Consider the following 18454-nt stretch of genomic DNA (forward strand, 5'->3'; position numbering starts at 1 on the left):
TTATCTTCCCCCGCAGAATCCTCTCCAGTATGGGGACTCAGACTGCGACTCATCGGAAGCCGAGTGCTCAGATGCCACCATTCGAAACAAGCCGGCCCCTTCCTCGTGGTGAATGCACTCTCAGGCACTTTTTTGGGGGGGAGGCCTGGAACCTATATTGTCACACTGGGTCCTGCAGAGAATACAGCAATAAGAGGACAATGATGTCAAAAAAATATATAGCAATGAATTTCTCCCAGAAGCCCTCCTTGTCCGTTCATTCCCTCACTTTCAGCACAGCATCCAGGCAACCCATGGCAGGGATTCCCTTTTAGAATGGACATGTACATGATATAGAGTAACATTCATAATTTATTTTTTAATTCTGAAGGACTATTCAGGACATCGGAGTGAAGAAAAGGACTCTTAATAGGACATATTTAGCAATTTACGCACATGCTAACCGGTTGAGGCGGTGAGCGCGATAGTGGGTTGAGGACACGGGTGGGAAGAGTGAACAGGATGCATGGAAACCTGATTGGTTTTAATATTGACAGCGAGCGGTGGCGAGTTACATCATCGTTAATCTCTCAGGTGACCCAGATGTGGCGCTCCATGCCTTTATCTGGCTGCAGTGACTGTCTTCATTTTATTGACTTACATAGCAAAATTCAAAAATCAGCACGCACCATCATCTAGTGCAGCGTTTCCCATGCAAAATTTCTGAAAAGATTTGACATATTAAAATCAATTGGGGCTTTCCCATGACAAGGCTAGCATTACAAACACCAGCATGACCACCCGCCTCTTTGCCGGACCCCGTTATGTTCACTCATCAGGCTGTGAGGACGCCTACCGCCCAGCATGCATGTGACCGCGTTAGGTGGACCGGCTAGAACACGGTGATATGGGACTGAGAAGAACAGCTGAAATGAACAAAACAAAGACCATTATCCAGCTTCTTCTCTCATCGCCAATCAAATGATGTTATAAGCTCCCATTAGACGTTTGAAGTCTCATCTCAGGATTGTTCGAGAAGGAACGGAACAAACTGGACTGGACCAATTACTGTATGGTAGAATGTTGTTTGGACAACTGTTGTTGCTTTTTGCGTGTTTCCTCAAATAGTGGCCAACCAAGTAATAACTATGGATGCTAATCTAATGCTATTAATAATAATTACTATTACAGTTGCAAAAAAACTTAGATAACGCCTCCTCAATCTTTTTTATATAACTGAAAAAGTTTAAACTGTGAATATACCGTTAAACTTGGCATGTTTCTGGTTTGACATCCGCAAATAGGTCCATTTGCAAATGATGTATTAGCTGAAAAACTCCCATTCAATATTGCTTTAGCGCCATCTGGTGGCAACGTGGTGCTCAGTCGGAACTGTCCGTACCTCCTGTGAATACCACAAATTGCAATCCCAAAAGATTGCACTTTAAATGTGCACGTACACATGATAACAATTCTGTACCATACGGTGTAGAAAGCGCTATATAAACTCAGCCCATTTAACTTTTAGATTTAACGCCATTTTGTGGCATGTTGCATTTTTCAGAAAGAGCGCAATTGTAATTCTGCAGAGGATTATTGTGCTGGATTATTGAGTGGAAATAAAAAACGACAGAGAGACTCCACTTTTTAAAAGGCCTCCTTCAAATACACACCCCGGCCACTATTTGAGGAAGGAAATACTTTTCAGGTGCAGTATCCCATTTTATTTCTCATTTTCAGGCGCATCATCTTTCATGTGACACTTAATTGCAGGGTACTTTTTACTGATATAACGCTAAATGTGCGTATAATGACACCACTGTATGTCCAAAAGGAGCAAAGCATTCCCCCGGTGTTTGTAAACAAAACTTAAGCAATTAAGAGTCGATGTTGCTTGCTTTGGATCAAAAGCGTCTAGCTGGCTAGACACAATGACTGGTGGCTAGTGAAGCTTTTTTTATTCTTCTTATTTTAATGTATTTATTTTTTGGTTAAATTTTTTTGCTTCTCAGGTTCGCCGGTTGAGAACAGGAGCTATGTGGCGACAAACGCGACTTATCTAAGTGGCTCTGCTGCTTTTTAACATTTTTATTTTTTTTGCTGACCACAGATGCTCTCCAAAATCAAGATTTTGAAAAAAATGTTTTGCTCTTCTGTATTAAAAAAGGGATGCTGCATCTGTTGGAGCTTAAATTATTCCCCCTTCTTTTGAGTGTTCATCATTCCTTTGTACAGAAGATTGGGTAAAGGCACAGTTGAATTTTGTTGTCAGCTCTAGTGTATGTAAGCAAGCTATTCGGAATACACAAGCCAGAGATCAAAAAGGCCACGAGGCAGTTTTAATTGTCTTTCATTTCAATGTTACTTTCCTCAGTATGTATATAAACATCAGCAAATGAAACTTGACTTGTCAACAGTGAGCTGCTCAAACTGGCTGAAAAGAACGATTGTGATGTTTGACATCAGTATTGAACTGGATGTACCTAAGATTGAACTTTCTTTGAGCTTGAAAGCTTTTGCAAAAGCTGTGTACTTAAAAACCAAACAGCACCGACCCCCGAACCCCCCTCCCCTCTCCTCTCCTCTCTCCTTTGTGTTTACATTGAGGTAAATGACTTAACCTCATGCATTGTCATGATCAATCTGTGGGCAATGCCTGACATACATCCTGTGTAGTATGATTGGGGTTTATTTTCTTTGTAGCTGGCCTACATGATTATTGAATTAATTTATTACGAATGGCAAGTGTTCTTTTTAATTTCAGGCAGCTTTAGCGGGAGTATTATTTAAAGAAAGCACAATGAACAGGCATGAGGACAGTATTAGTTTTATGTTCATTGGATCAAATCGTCATCATTACAAATGAAGTATGGATGTGGTGGCACTTAAAAACAACAAAAATGGTTCCAAATGTTTACTCCAGTCAACATATCAACTCTTCTGTTTTCACCAAAAGCCAATGAGGGGGCAAGAGACCACAGGTGGAAAACGCATCTGTGATGCTGATTTCCCCTCCTCTTCCTTTCTGTCATGTTCTCTCATTTTGAATACCAATTTGTGTCTGTAAAGTTGTTTCTAATGGTGAACATCATCTCATGTATCCAGCAAACTGTTTCTTTATGACGCTCATTCTCCAGCTCCTCTTCCTGTCGAGTGGCATTACGATCGAACCAATCCTGTCAGATTCCTGTATTTTCCAGAGTACAGTACGGTGGACATCTGGGGGAATATAATCCAAGCAAGCAACTGCATGGAATAAATGCTGATGTACTGTACCCAACATCTTGTGCTGCTGATTTTTTTTTTTTTAATTAAATTAATTCCATCCATCTGGTTTCTGTCGCACATGCCCTCATTAGGGTCACATGCGAGAGGCGGATACACCCTGGGCTGGTCGCCATCAGGACACATTTAGACAAACAAACGTTTACACTCACATTCATGACATTTATTTGCTAATTAGAGTCTTCAGTGAATTGTAGTGTATCAAGATTAACTCTGATGCTGCATTAGGAGATTATCTATCTATCTACCTGCCTACCTGCCTGCCTGCCTACCAACACTGTAATAGTTTGCGTAACAAAGTCACGCCCACTATAATATCAAGAGTCCTTGTTGTACGTGCTTAACGTTTTTCTGTCCTCTTGGCTTCGGGGTCTCGCGGCCGGGCGGTGCTTATGTTGAACCTACTCCGATAAAGCGTAGCGTGTATTCCGGGCAGCACAGGTGAACACAACACCGCTCATTCGCTTTTCACACGGGCGGAGTCAAGAGTCCAACTGCTGGAAAGATGTCGACCACTGGTTGAGATCAAATTAAACGAACCCCCTTCTAAAAACGAACGACTACTCCCACGGAAGTATCACATTTTCACTGACAGAAGAAATTAAAAGACAAACATGGCAACCATGGATCTGGAAAAGTTGAAGATGACGGGGGCCGGCCGGGCAATAGCGGTGCTCACTAGCGGCGGGGACGCACAAGGTGACTCCAAACACACCATAAGTGTCTTGTTTCAATTCCAGTTTTAAATGGAGCACTACTGCACTTTATGAGGCTATACCAGTGCGTGGACGTGAAGCTCGCTTATGCTAACGTGGCTAATGTATGTCACATCTGTTTTTAACACACCTTGCACTACCTTGTGAGACTGCATTATCTCGCGAACAAGTAAGCTTGAACACGTTATTTACGCGAAAACCCGTGATGTTATGAAATATGCTAGTGGAAACCGTGCATACCTGCTTATGGGGCGTTTAAAGACCGTAGTAAATGTGGTAATTGTAGGCAAACGCGGAATTTAAACTGGCTACAACCTAAATAAAACGACGCCAGCCTCTTGGCAAATCTCCGTAAGTTATGCTCAGTATTAACCTTTGACCAATATAAAGTTATGAAGTCATAAATGTTCCACAGATTTCCTAACCAGGTTGATGAAGCAACACAAAGGGCGTGTTTAGCAAGCACTGGCCCATTTATGTAGGCTACTGTGTACTGCATTTGAAAAAGTGACTTAAAAAAAATACATTGGGCTTTCTACACCACCACAGTGGATTTGAGTGTTTCTCAACCTTTATTGAGCCCAAAAAAAAATGTGATTAGCAAAAGAAAATGCATATATACATCGTATAATGATCTACCTTCTCAATTTTAATGCAATGTAATGGAAGATCATTTATCTGTCCTACTTATCACACATATATAGCATAGATAGATGAGCAAAAACACGTTATTTGTAGTCAATAAATAATAATTTAGGCTAATTTCCTGTAGTACACTATTGTGCCACGGCACAGTGGTTTGGAATCGCTGATGTAGGGGATCATTTTAGGATCACACCTCAGAATTCATTTTAACTATATTTTAAAAAAATCTCTCGTGAAATTGTAAATACTGTACTTTGTAAATTGTCCTTGGCTCAGGGATGAATGCTGCTGTACGAGCTGTGACCAGAATGGGCATCTATGTTGGTGCTAAGGTCTACTTAATATATGAGGTAAAAAAATAAATAAACAAAATATGCATTACACATTGGGCTGTCCAATAGTTTTTACAAATGGTGGCGTAATTTGTTATGTTATGTCTCTTTTTGTCACCTTGTAGGGCTACCAAGGCCTTGTGGATGGGGATGATCACATCAAACTGGCACACTGGCAAAGTGTAACTAACATCATCCAGCTGGTAGGTTGAATGATGTTATCAGTTAACCAGATGGCAGCATTGATAACCTAAAGCGGGGTACACACAAAATGTAAGAGACCCTACACTGGTCAGAAAATGGGCGAGTGTTATCTCTCTATTTTTAATAGTGTGTGTGTGTGATGTACTCGAGATGACCGATAGCACATTGCACACAAAATGATGTCTGTAGTAGTACCATGACTGACCTGTGAGAGGCAGCATTATGTCACAGGGCATCCAGACTGTTGGGAAATCAAAACGAGAAAAAGTAGTAGTAGTAGTAATAGTAGCTTGGCCTAAATTGTTGTTGACCACAGAGCTCAGGATTTGTTATTGTAAATATTGAGCATTTAATATTTACAATTGTCGGCCTGTGGCCAAGCAGATGAAGGAGGAAAATATTATAGTCAGGATAATATTTAATAAAAGAGAGATAATAATAATCGGGCCTTTGTTGACTTTGGTTGCAAGGGAAGAAAGAAAATTATCAGTAAGTGTGTACCCCACTTTGCAAGTGTTTTTCCTTCAATGCCAGGTTATTAGAAGCATTCTCCATTCCCCCTCCGGAATGTCATATTAACCGTTTTCAAATTCTCTGTCTCTTTTTTTATGATAGCACTTTAATTATTTCATGCATCTTCCCGCCTGTCTAGTACAGGTTGTAATCTGGTAAGGGGCCTTGCTGCATGTTTGTTAGCCGTCCTCACGTATGTCGCTTACGTGGGATACAGCAAGTTGCACTCGAGTGATACAAACGCTGGTGTCCATTTGGTGGGCGTTGTGTGGCACTTGAAAGGCACGTGGTTCTCATGGGAAGCACATGTCTGTTTGTGTTTATTGTTGTCTTTAGCTCCGGTCTAAGTTCCATTTGTTTAGTTAGCTGTGTCGTCACGAACTGTCATGTGATTGCTGAGAGACAAGCATGCTGTTACATTGGGTTTGGATGAAAATGTTTTATTCTTCCGCTCGTTTTTATTGCACTTCACCATTGCTAGGAGGATTACAACTCACTTGGCGAGAAATGCTTACGGGCATGGGTGATCATGCTATGGCATCACCATGGAGCTCGTACTAAGCAGTAGCACTGCATGATAGCTTGGGATTGCTGTGATGTACTTACTAGTATCATTGCCCTCAATTAATTTCTCTGGAATTTTGGCTTGACAACAGCAGCTCTCTCAATTCACATGCGTTTTTTTGTGGTCATTTCTAGTTGTTGTCTATAATAATTTTTACATCTAAATGGAAGACATGCTAATATCTCAGATATTTTATTTTATGATTTTATTATTTTTATAAGATTTTATATTATAGCCAATCTGTTAAATAACTCCACACTCCTCCTGAATTGGACCGACGTAGGGCGGGACTGTGATTGGCAGCGCGCGATGCAAGGAGTTCATGACCCGCCAAGGGAGGCTGGCGGCCGCCTTGAACTTAGTCAAACGGGGCATCACCAACCTGTGCGTGTGCGGCGGCGACGGCAGCCTCACCGGCGCCAACATCTTTCGCAGCGAGTGGAGCAGCCTGCTGGATGAGCTCGTCCAGAGTGGTGAGCCCAAGACTACCCAATTAACTCATTCACTGCCATTGACGGCTGTAGACGTCATAAATTAATTTGAAGTATTTCTATTAGTTAATTTTTTTCCCCCACTTTTGTTAACAACAGTATGAAAACCTATAATTTTTTTGGTACATTTAGAGCAGATGATTGTGATTGATTAATCGTGAGTTAACTAGTGAAGTCATGCGATTAATTAAGATCTAATTTAAGATTTAAGGGAAAAAAAATTACATTATTTTTTACATTTTTTAAATCTTTTTTTAAGAAAAGATTATTAAAAAATTAGGAGCGTCAGGCGATTATAATTTTTGATTGTAATTAATCGCATGACTTCACTAGTTACCTCACGATTAATCACAAATTTTATATCTGTTCTAATACAATAAAAACATTCTAGGTTTTCATACTCTTGTTAAGTGTGAAAAAAATGTTAAACTAATAGAAATAGTTCAAATCATGTAGATTTATTTTTTATTTTATGACCCCATGCCGCTTTCAGGGAAGATCACGGAGACGCTGGGCAAGCAGCACAGCCATCTCAACATTGTGGGCCTGGTGGGCTCCATCGACAACGACTTCTGTGGCACTGACATGACCATCGGAGCGGACTCTGCTCTGCACCGCATCATGGAGATCATTGATGCTATCATGACTACTGCACAAAGGTCAAATAAGAACAAGGATTACAGTGAATTTCAGACTAACAATGAGTGTAAAGAAAACGCCAGCATCGAAAGTAGAGTTTGTTTGAGCCTGCTGGTTCTTGCTCAGACTTGAACTCTCCATGCAGAAGGTCCTAAAAAAACAAACAGCTGATGTGCTTGTTGTTGTTCTCCTGACAGCCACCAACGCACGTTTGTCCTGGAGGTCATGGGGCGTCACTGCGGGTGAGTTTGAGCACTTTTTTTTTTCTGCTCTTGCTTAAAGCTACTGGATGCAGAAAATTCAATTTTGAATCGCTACTGCCACCTGTGGCAGAAAAAGCTAACTGCATTTTCCCTTCTTCACATACACCACGCACACAGAGGGCGGTTAATTCGAACCCAAATTCTGTCTGAAAACTATTTGCCAGAGGTTTGGAGAAGTACCCATTTCGGTGTTAATCTACCAATTAGAAGATGTTTCAGTCATAAATGACCAAATAAAAAGGCTATTGTAAATATATTTTTAGCCAAATTGTTATAGAGAGCAGCTTTAACACAAACTGACCCAAACTCTAACATCTGGATTTTTTTTTTTTCCCTCCAGCTATCTCGCTCTGGTGTCTGCTCTAGCATCTGGCGCTGATTGGCTCTTCATCCCAGAGGCTCCTCCAAAAGATGACTGGGAGGATCGCATGTGTGACCGTCTTGAGGCGGTGAGACATTCAGACCGCTTTTACTTTAGGGATAGGCGGAAAAATTAAATGTTTGAATGAGTAAAAAAAAATTTGGGATTGTGTGGAATTGACTGTTGATCAATCGCATTGTGAAGTGAGACAAAATGTAGTATTTGGTTGCACCTTTGCTACCTTATTTAACTAAATGCCCATCCTTTTCCGTTTTTGTTCCAATTTAATGAAATCTTAACATGTTATTGATAGGGATGTAAAGATAATGGCAAAATTGTGATATCGCGATATTAAAAGTGCCACAATATCGTCGTCGTCATGTCATGATATTAAAAGCAACACATCAGTTAAAAAAAAAAGAGGTTGTATTCCATTTGTGCAGTTCTAGCACCCTCTGGTGGTTAGTTTGTTAGTGCAGTTTAATTTTAATTAGGAATGTTTGGGGCACAAAACTTCGCACTTCAGCCAAACACAACATTGTGAACTACATAGACCATGATGCTTTGTGCCGCTGAGCCAAAAGGAGCATGTAACAATGACATGGCCAAGCCTATTTCTCAGTCACTGCTGTTATTATGTACGGAAGCGTATTGCCTTCACTTGAAAGAAAAAAAAAGTATTGTTTTTCTGACTAATTAAAAAAAATAAGTTTTTTTTTTTTCTGTTTTATTGAATATTTTTTTCCCTGCTTTTTGAGTATTTTTTTTCTTTTCTTTTTTTAAATTCCTCTGTTTTTCTGAGTAATTTTTCCCTGTTTTATAAAATAATTATTTTTCTGTTTTTCTGAATATTTTTTAAAGGGGTTTTTCCTCAGAGATCAGAGAACAAAGCACAATACAGTATACACATTCATTCTTTTATTGAGAGCCAGTAAGTAAACATCATCATCTTATTGCATATGGAGGTATGCGGGAAAGTGTCCGCTTCCGCTATTAGCGAGTCTGCAACAAGTCACTTGGAGTTCAGAGGTAAAAATAATTAATAATTAAAAACAAATACTCTTTTTCCTGTTTTTTAAATAATTTTTTTCCCGTTTTTTAAAATAATTTTTTTCCCGTTTTTTAAAATAATTTTTTTCCCGTTTTTTAAAGTAATTTTTTCCCTGATTTTCCTGAATAATTAACCCCCCCTGTTTTTCAGAAAAAAACATATACAATTTTTAAATTTTAAAATATTTTTTTGACAGAAAAAAAAAATTCAGCAAAACAGAAAAAAATATTCAGAAAAACAGAAAGAAAAAAAAAGAACACAAAAAAACAAAGCTACCCCCAAAAACTAGTCAAGTGAATGCAATACACTTCCGTAATTATGCACAAAAACACAATATTCTTCTTTTTTTTTTCCCAATACGAGTTGTTTTTTTCTTTTACAATCCCTTGAGTTTTAACTTTTTACACATTATCGTGACATCTTTTACATCGCCAAGCTATTTATCATATCGTAATGTTTGGATATTGTTACATCCTTAGGTATTGATATCACTTGTGCGTACTTCCAGAGTCGTCTCAAAGGGTCCAGACTCAACATCATAATTGTTGCAGAAGGAGCTATCGACATGCACGGCAAGCCCATCTCCTCCACTTATCTGAAAGATGTAAGTCTTTTTTTGGTGAGAGGAAGATTTGATTGTCCGACCGTAGAACATGTAACAATCTCGTCATATGTCTGTGAAGCTTGTGGTGAAGCGGTTGGGCTACGACACAAGGGTCACCGTACTCGGACATGTTCAGCGAGGAGGAACGCCGTCGGCGTTCGACAGGATACTGGTGAGTTGTTTTTGGAATGGGTTTAAATGACAGTACATCATCCTGGAATTGACATATTTGAGAGTCGTTTTAATTTAAGACATTTTAAAGGGGAGGTCAATCCTAAATACGATGTTCTGGTTAATATTGTGTAAGTAGGATGTGAGTTGAGCAGCAAAATCCAGCAGTTTTTGTCAATATTAGAAGGCGGCCATTTTGCAATTTGCTGTCGAGTGAAAATAACATCACAGTTGCTCAGGTCTCAGGTAACAACCAATCACAGCTCAGCTTCAGAAAACAGGTGAGTTGTGATTGGTCATTGCCTGAGCCCTGAGCAACTGTAATGTCATTTTCAGTCGACAGCAAGTGGCAAAATGGCCGCCCCCTGAGATGGATAAAAACAGCAGAATTTTGCTGCATAACTCATTTTCCACAAATGTAATATTAATTAGAATGTCATGTTTAGACTCGTGAGGTCCCATATAACATATTATTATCAAGATATGTTTAAGGTTGACTTCCCCTTTAGCCCTTTATTATTGAATTTAGTTTAGTGTAAACAAGACGGTTATGATATTGGACATGAAACACACACACACACACACACTTATTTTCTTAACTAACACAGCATTGTCCAATGTCAACAGCAACACTCACTTGTCAATTTTACTGCACGCTTTGAATGGTAGAAATTTTAGCACCATGTCGCAGACGAATAATAGTAATAAAAAATTCCAAAACGTTTTTACACTCCAAATTGAAATCAACTCAACAGAAAGGATTGCATTTGTTTACGTAAACTCAATTTCTTCCAGACAGGACAAAAGTGGCCTAAATGAGAAAGTGTCCTTTTTGCTCAGTGGGACTGTCATCCGTATAGCGGAGTGAAATGAAATACATTTTTTCTTAAGAAGGAACCTAGGGACAGTAAATACAAAGAAAACAGCAGGGGCTCCAAAATAGAACCCTGTGGAACACCATACGACAAAGGGGCAGAGTGGGCAACCAAGGTTAACAAAAAAGTTATGTTAAGACAAATGTGTGTGGGGGGGGCAAAAAACGATTAAATAAATAAAACATGCCCATAGGATATTTTAAGGGTTCCATAAGTTTGAAACCACTGAAATGTGTTATTCCATTTTGCCTCATTCAGTATTCGGTTGGACATGTTTAACTATTCCCTGCTTTAAACGGTCTACTTCAAAGTCTCCAAAATCTTCACTGTCGCTTTCAACGTGACGAGTATAATCAGAATGGTGGTCTATACAGAAACATTAAAATGTCATCATCCATTTCTCCAGAGCAGCAAGTTAGGCGTGGAGGCGGTCGTCGCCCTGATCGAGGCGTCTCCCGACACCCCGGCTTGCGTCATCGGCCTGTCTGGCAACAAGGCCGTCCGTCTGCCTCTCATGGAGTGTGTGGAGATGGTGAGCCCTTCTTCCAGTGTTGATGTTTTACCCGCTAATAGGTGCAACTCTTCTTTATTGAAAATGGAAGTCAACCTTAAACATTTCTTGACAATAATATGTTATATGTGACCTCACTAGTCTAAACATGACCTCTTCTGATTATTATTACATTTGTGGAATATGAGTTTATGCGGCAAAATCCAGCCGTTTTTTTATCCATCTCAGTATCCATCCATATTGCCACTTGCTGTCGACTGAAGATGACATCACAGTTGCTCAGGTAACAACAAATCAGAGCTCGCTGCAACTGTGATGTCATTTTCACTTGACGGCAAGTGTCAAAATGGCCACCTTCTGATATTGATCAAATATTATAATTAATATTCCACTAACCAGAATGCCGTATTTAAACTAGTGGGGCTGCATAGAAGATGTTATTGTCAAGAAATTAATTTTGGGGTCCCCTTTAACACTCTTGCAGACTAAGTTGGTGCAGACGGCCATGAATGAGAAGAGGTTCGATGAGGCTGTTAAACTGCGTGGGGGGTAAGCACTAAGATTTCTGTGCATATTATCCAATCATTTTTGGCAGTGCTTGTCCTCAGTTGGGTCAAGGGCAATTCAGAGTCTTTAACTCATTCACTGCCATTGACGGTTATAGACGTCAAAAATTCATTTGAACTATTTCTATTAGTTTAACATTTTTTCCCCACTTTTGTTAACAAGAGCATGAAAACCTATACATTTTTTAAATTGTACATTTAGAATAGATATCAAATTTGTAATTAATCGTGAGTTAACTTGTAAAGTCATGCAATTAATTACGATTTTAATCGCCCGACGCTCCTAATTTTTTATTGTAATTAATCGCATGACTTCAATAGTTAACTCACGATTAATCATAAATTTGATATCTGTTTTAAATGTACAGTAAAAAAAATACTAGGTTTTCATACTCTTGTTAACAAAAGTGGAAAAAAAATGTTAAACTAATAGAAATAGTTCAAATGAATTTTTGAAGTCAATAGCCGTCAATGGCAGTAAATGAGTTAATGAACCTACGCAAACCTATACAGGCAATTAATTACATTCAAATGTGGCAATGGGAATTTTCAATGTTTCTTTCGTAGGATTGCATCACAGTGTGCATTTGTGGCCAGTGGGGAAAAAAACAAATCGAACTCAGCTCAAATGTTTTTGCAGGAGTTTTGAGAACAACTTGAACATCTACAAACTTCTTGCCTTCCAGAAGCCTGCCCAGTTGAAGGTGAGTCTGACTCCAGTCAAGTGGAACCTTTTCGGGTCAGGGATAGATGCACTGAAGTTAACCACTGTACATTTTGTACAAAAACATTCCACTTAACCTTGATATTAAGTGTCAAACACGTATGTAAGCCAAAGCGCCGCGTCTGAATCCGCCTCCGCCCCGTAGAGCAACTTCTCCCTGGCCATCCTAAATGTGGGCGCCCCGGCAGCGGGCATGAACGCGGCGGTGAGGTCGGCGGTGAGATTGGCCATCGCTCACGGACACAAAGTGTACGCCGTGTACAACGGCTTCCAGGGCTTTGCCAACGGCGACGTGAGGCCCTCCGCCCACCCTCCATCCATCTTTTGGCGGCAAGGAGAATGTGACTTTCTGTGGCTCTGCAGGTGCGTGAGATGGAGTGGCACAGTGTGGCGGGATGGACGGGCCAAGGGGGCTCGCTGTTGGGTACAAAAAGGTGAGATCCAGATTATGACGAGGGTCCGGCCATCTCGATGACGAATAAATGACACACTTCCCTATCCTTGTTCAGAACCCTTCCGAGCAAACACATGGCGAAGATTGTGGAGAATATCGGCAAGTTCAACATCTCAGCTCTGCTTGTTGTTGGAGGGTTTGAGGTACGGTGTCGGGGGGAATACTTTTGAGACTCAACCACAATAGAGAGAGAGACCATACAAATAAACCTGTTTTTGCATGCTTTAAATACAGCTACACTTATTAAAATGCATTTTTTTTTAAACAAAATGTAAATATATTTGAACAAGCCAGGAGTGTCAAACTTCTCGGGCTACTTTCACCCAAATGTGTGAGCCAGACCAGTATGTCCGTGATTTACATTTTTATTCATTTAGTTATTTTGTGCAAATAATGTCACGTTCATTCTGAAATTAGTCCCGTTTATTATTTTCTTATTGCAGACTAATCAGAAATTTTCTAATGAGGGCAACATTTTTGCATCAAATCCTGATTAACAGCCACATTTCAGAATGCCATTTAAGTGGTCGTCATTGCACCCTACAGTGGACAAAATTAGCAACAACAGTACATTTTTGTGGAATACTGCGGTTTGTGTTCTGTCCTCCCGGGCCATATATTTGACACGCCTAGACCGATGCCCTTTTATATGGAGGACCCAAACTGCCAAAATTCTAAATAAATAAATGACTAAAAGTGAAAATAAAAACTTAAAAAATATATAATTCAAAAATGTAGTACAAATATTACAATATAAGTATATTATATACACTTTTTAAATTTCCATTTATATATATATTTTTTGATTAAATTTTCCAAATATTTTTTTACATCCGTTTTTTTAATTTTCACTTTTAATCAATTATTTATTTATTTATTTTGAATTCTAGCAGTTTTGGTCCCCCATACTTTTACTGCATTCTCCACTGTTCTTTCAAAGGCCTACCGAAGCGTGCTGGAGCTCTTCGAGGCCCGAGCCCACTACGATGAGCTGTGCATCCCCATGTGTGTGATTCCCGCTACCATTAGCAACAACGTCCCCGGAACGGACTTCAGTGTGGGCGCCGACACCGCCGTCAACGCCGCTATGGAGGTAACGAGCACACACTGGTATGCGTAAAACAAATTAGCTTTTAGATTTCACTGTAAAGTTTGGACACAAAAAAACAGGAAATAGCATTGCTGTTTTTTTTTATATGCAAAGAATTAGACGATTTAGTTGAATCTGCAAGCACTATAAAATGCTCGAATCTCATTTACTAATCTTGAAATAATCTACTTAATACAATATGGCAGGCCTAAATTCTTGCTGCACACACTCAGCCTTGAGTTATCTCCTCTTGACACCTATTGGTTAATCTCCCCCCTTAGGGCTGTGACAAGATAAAGCAGTCTGCTACGGGGACAAAGAGACGCGTTTTTGTGGTGGAAACAATGGGGGGCTTCTGCGGTTACCTAGCGACCAGCACCGGCATCGCCGTGGGCGCCGACGCGGCCTACATCTTCGAGGACCCCTTCAACATCCACGACCTGAAGGTAGCGACTTTCTCCGCAATTAGTTTTCCTTCCACGTTTAATTATGTTGCCTTTCCACAGACCAATGTGGAGCATCTCACGGAGAAAATGAAGAAGGACATCCAGCGGGGGCTCGTATTGAGGTCAGACGGATTCGCCTGGATTCAATGGCGGCTGCGATAGCAAAATGCCAGTCTGGCTGACTTCTTTCATGCTATTCTGTTCTATGCATTCAATATACTGTGCGCTAGTCCAGATGGTTGGCAAACATTTGGAGTCCATTTTTAAAATGAACAGATTGGGCAGGTCATTCAAAGATGTAGAAAAGTAAATAAATCAGGAGCGGCAAACTGCAGTTCTCGAGGGCTGGAGTCAGGTTTTAGAGGGTTCCCTACTCAAACTCCAGCTGATTCTAATTAACAGGATCATTATCAGGCTTGTGCAGCGCTTGCTGATGAGCTGATCGTGAATCAGCTGTGTTGAAGAAGGGAAATGTTTCTTCTTTCGTCAGGGGAAAAATATATATTTCTATCTGTTTCCGTTTTGCAGCACTTAGCATTAGAATATAGCTAAGTTTCATTATTATTCACTAATCTGTTTGAAACACTGGGGAAAATAGCTTTTTTTGCAACATGGCCCTGGTTGATCTCTTACACTCTGCTGCCACCTGCTGGCCTTTTTTTTGTAATAACTACCATTGCTTCAAGTATTCTCTGTAGTTCAGAGGCTGCATCAAAGCATTCTATATGCTCTATTATTTAAAAAAAAAAACAATAAAAAAATGTATAAACATCGGGAACATGGTAATATTTAAAATAGAATGTATTTATACGTTTTTGGGAGCAAATGGGTTAAACAAGTAGTCCTATAGTATTTCAAAATGTCAAGATGTTTTTTCCCCAGTTGTTGTCCCAGGTCTTGAAATGATCCATGCAAAGTTAGAACTAAATCGGATGAAAACTGTTAGCAAATGGGCAAAAAGAATGACTACAGTGAATGTGCAAAAATTCATAGCTCACTTCCTGTTCATTTTAGGATATGGCTTCCACTGACTTTTTTTGTGTGTTTCGGGGCGCTTCAATGCGCCCGCCAATTTTTGTAGCCCTCGGTCAAACGTGCCGGGATTGGTGCATATTTTTCCATGCTGGGGGGCGCTATATGTTATGTTGTTATGTTACTTCATAATATCACATTTTTCGCCGAGCCCGAGGCAAAGTTTGGTGAGTTTTCTTAAACGTTTAGGTCCCCAAAAATGAGATTGTTTACAAAGAAGAAGAAGAATACGAATGAAAAACAATAGGGACCTTGCAGCGGTAGCTGCTCGGGCCCTAATGAATACAATTTAATTAACCAATTTTGTGATAAAACATCCAAATCAAAAGCAAAAAATATGTTATATAGAACACATATTCACTTATTTTTATTTTTTTTTATTTTTATTTTTTACCTGTCAGCCATTATTCACTGAAAAACGCCTCTCTTCGCTCTTTTTGTTCTCAGGCCAAATATAAAAATATTACATGGCATCATTCTGTTGTATCTTGACTTAACAGGAATGAAAAATGCCATGAGCACTACACTACCGATTTCCTCCACAAGCTGTATTCCGCCGAAGGGAAAGGCATTTTCGACTGTCGGGTCAACGTGTTGGGACACCTTCAACAGGTACGGCGCCACCTTGTGGCCCTCATTTATTTACCTGAAGAAAAAAAAACGTGAGTAACTGTATCTCGTTCACCAGGGAGGGGCACCATCTCCATTTGACAGGAATTATGGCACCAAGCTGGGAGTGAAAGCCATCCAGTGGCTAAATGAGAAACTGACGGAAAACTACAGGCAAGGTACGAAGAATCTTTGCATTATGTTGAATTGTATTGTAAAATGAACCTAAAACAAAGACAAAATTGCACCTTGAGCTACTAACAAATTAGCTCAATGCTAACATGCCTAACCACCACGCCGCCACCATTGCCTGATCAGTTAATCATTGCACGCGTGTGTCATCCTCAGGTCGCGTGTTCTGCAACTCCACAGACACGGCGTGCGTGCTGGGCCTCCAGAGGAAGGTGGTCTCGTTCAGCCCCCTCACCGAACTCAAGGATGCCACCGATTTTGAGTGAGTAGATGAGATGTGCATTCGGAAAGTATTCACAAGCATGTCACTTTTTCCTAATGTTGTAATGTTGCAAGTCTTATTACCAAATTTATTGATTCATTTTTTTGGGCCTCAAAATCGCGCACACAACACCCCATGACATGAACATTTATTATTTATTTATATACGCCCGTTAGCACACGTATCCAAACTTGGCCAGTACGTCTTTTGGCTTGACGACATGGCGGTGTTTGTGTTCTTAGGCACCGCATGCCCAAAGTCCAATGGTGGTTCAACCTGCGGCCCATGCTGAAAATGTTGGCCAAGTATCAGACCAGCTTCTGCGAGTACATCCCGGGAGAGATCGAACACGTGACCCGTCGCTCTCTCAGCATCGACTCGGGCTTCTAAGCACTCCCCGTCTGCACTTGGCACTTTTTTTTTTTTAAGAAAAACAAAAGAATCTGCTCCTCCTTCCGTGACAATTCTACGCGCCTGCTGACTTATGTTTTTTAAATTTAAACTGTTTTAGCAACTGGATTTAAAAGTGTGAGGACATACTAACTGCTGTTATTTATTGAATGGGGCATTCAGTACAAAAGCAGTTTTTATTACAGCGGAACCAACAAGGTCGAACACATTTCTTTCCAGGGAAACATTTATCATTGGGTCAAACTGTCACTATTAGAAACAGGGTTCCTCACAGATCCTAAAAAATACATTCATTTCATGAATCTTAAAGCAAGGCCTTCATTGGCATTAAAAAGTCTTTAACTCATTCACTGCCATTGACGGCTATTGACGTCAAAAACTCATTTGAACTATTTCTATTAGTTTAACATTTTTTCCACTTTTGTCAACAAGAGTATGCAAACCTAGAAAAAAAAGATTGTACATTTATAACAGATATAAAGTTTATGGTTAATCGTGAGTTAACTATTGAAGTCATGCGATTAATTACAATTTAAAAACATGTAATTGCCTGACGCGATTCAAAAAAAAGAAAAGAAAATATTTAAAAATTAGGAGCGTGAGGAGATTGAAATTTGTAATCGTAATTAATTGCATGACTTCGCGAGTTAACTCACGATCAATCACAAATTTTATATCTGTTCTCAATGTACAATAAAAAAACATGAGGTTTTCATACACGTCTATCACCGTCAATGGCAGTGAATGAGTTAATGCTACCACATGATAACTGATTTTTTATAATTGTAAATAGTCTTAAATCTTAAAAAAAAAAGAAAAAAAAAAGATTTACCAAATGACGAGTGTACCTACAGTGATATGGTTTTAGTTGGTACTCGTGAGAGTCGATACACGTGGGACATAGAGAATTTGCTCTTAAATTAAATTTGAAAGGCGATTGAATAGTCTTGAATTTAACTTGCCTTAAGCTGTAGGAACCCTGATAAAGCCTTTATTATAACCTGTCATACAAATGTAAAAACATCTTAACTGCCTTTTAAAAATTCATCCATTTTCTCTAGCGCTTTTCCTCCATGAATGACCTGGCACAAGCTCTGGCTCACCCGCCATCTTAATGAGGACAAGCAAGCGCTAGCAAATGAATGCTGAGATGAATGTGGTTTCACCCCAAAGTGCAGGCAAACTTTACTTTGACAAGAGGGGAGTTACTTTGCAATACTACTACTGAATCAATCCTGGACGGGAACCAAACTATTATATAGTATATAGATAGTTCTATGCATGTTGTTGCCTTGTCCTGTCATTTTACACTCAAATGTTGTGGACTTGAATAAATATTTACACACTTTAAGACTGAACTGCAAGCATTTGTGAGTAAGAATGGATGAGTGGTTTATAGTCTTCTTGGGTGTGATCAGCTGAAGAGGACCAAAAGCAGAAGGATGGACAGCATTGATAAGAGG

General features: G+C 39.7%; 2 protein-coding genes across 8 annotated transcripts in view; both read left to right on the forward strand.

Moving 5' to 3' along the window:
- map3k13 (mitogen-activated protein kinase kinase kinase 13) overlaps positions 1-3259 on the forward strand; it is a 29965-nt gene extending 26706 nt beyond the window's left edge. For all 7 annotated transcript variants that reach the window (XM_086091477.1, XM_086091483.1, XM_086091480.1 and 4 more), the window contains one exon: positions 17-3259. In XM_086091477.1, the coding sequence (XP_085947603.1) occupies positions 17-112 (96 nt within the window). In that variant the 3' untranslated portion in view covers positions 113-3259. The remainder of the gene's footprint in view (positions 1-16) is intronic.
- A 474-nt stretch (positions 3260-3733) lies between these two features.
- Positions 3734-18342, forward strand: pfkla (phosphofructokinase, liver a). The gene is made up of 22 exons (XM_086090973.1): positions 3734-3963; positions 4902-4975; positions 5083-5160; positions 6523-6712; positions 7224-7389; positions 7567-7611; positions 7973-8081; positions 9553-9648; positions 9728-9820; positions 11101-11226; positions 11690-11754; positions 12412-12475; positions 12641-12787; positions 12859-12929; positions 13005-13092; positions 13890-14042; positions 14321-14485; positions 14546-14607; positions 16018-16129; positions 16206-16305; positions 16475-16580; positions 16823-18342. Exons 1-22 carry the CDS (start codon positions 3879-3881, stop codon positions 16968-16970), a joined length of 2343 nt encoding a protein of 780 aa, XP_085947099.1. The 5' UTR covers positions 3734-3878; the 3' UTR covers positions 16971-18342.
- The last annotated feature ends 112 nt before the right edge of the window (positions 18343-18454 follow it).

The sequence above is a fragment of the Leptonotus elevatus genome, chromosome 12 (genome assembly GCF_054856555.1).
Source record: "Leptonotus elevatus isolate MCC_2025b chromosome 12, RoL_Lele_1.0, whole genome shotgun sequence".
Taxonomy (NCBI): domain Eukaryota; kingdom Metazoa; phylum Chordata; class Actinopteri; order Syngnathiformes; family Syngnathidae; genus Leptonotus; species Leptonotus elevatus.

Excerpts from the sequence above, each read along its gene's own strand:
- pfkla (XM_086090973.1), top strand. The coding sequence starts at position 3,879 with ATGGCAACCATGGATCTGGAAAAGTTGAAGATGACGGGGGCCGGCCGG. Across the intron at positions 7,612-7,972 it reads GTCATGGGGCGTCACTGCGG|CTATCTCGCTCTGGTGTCTG; the intron begins GTGAGTTTGAGC and ends TTTTCCCTCCAG. Across the intron at positions 9,649-9,727 it reads CCTCCACTTATCTGAAAGAT|CTTGTGGTGAAGCGGTTGGG; the intron begins GTAAGTCTTTTT and ends ATGTCTGTGAAG.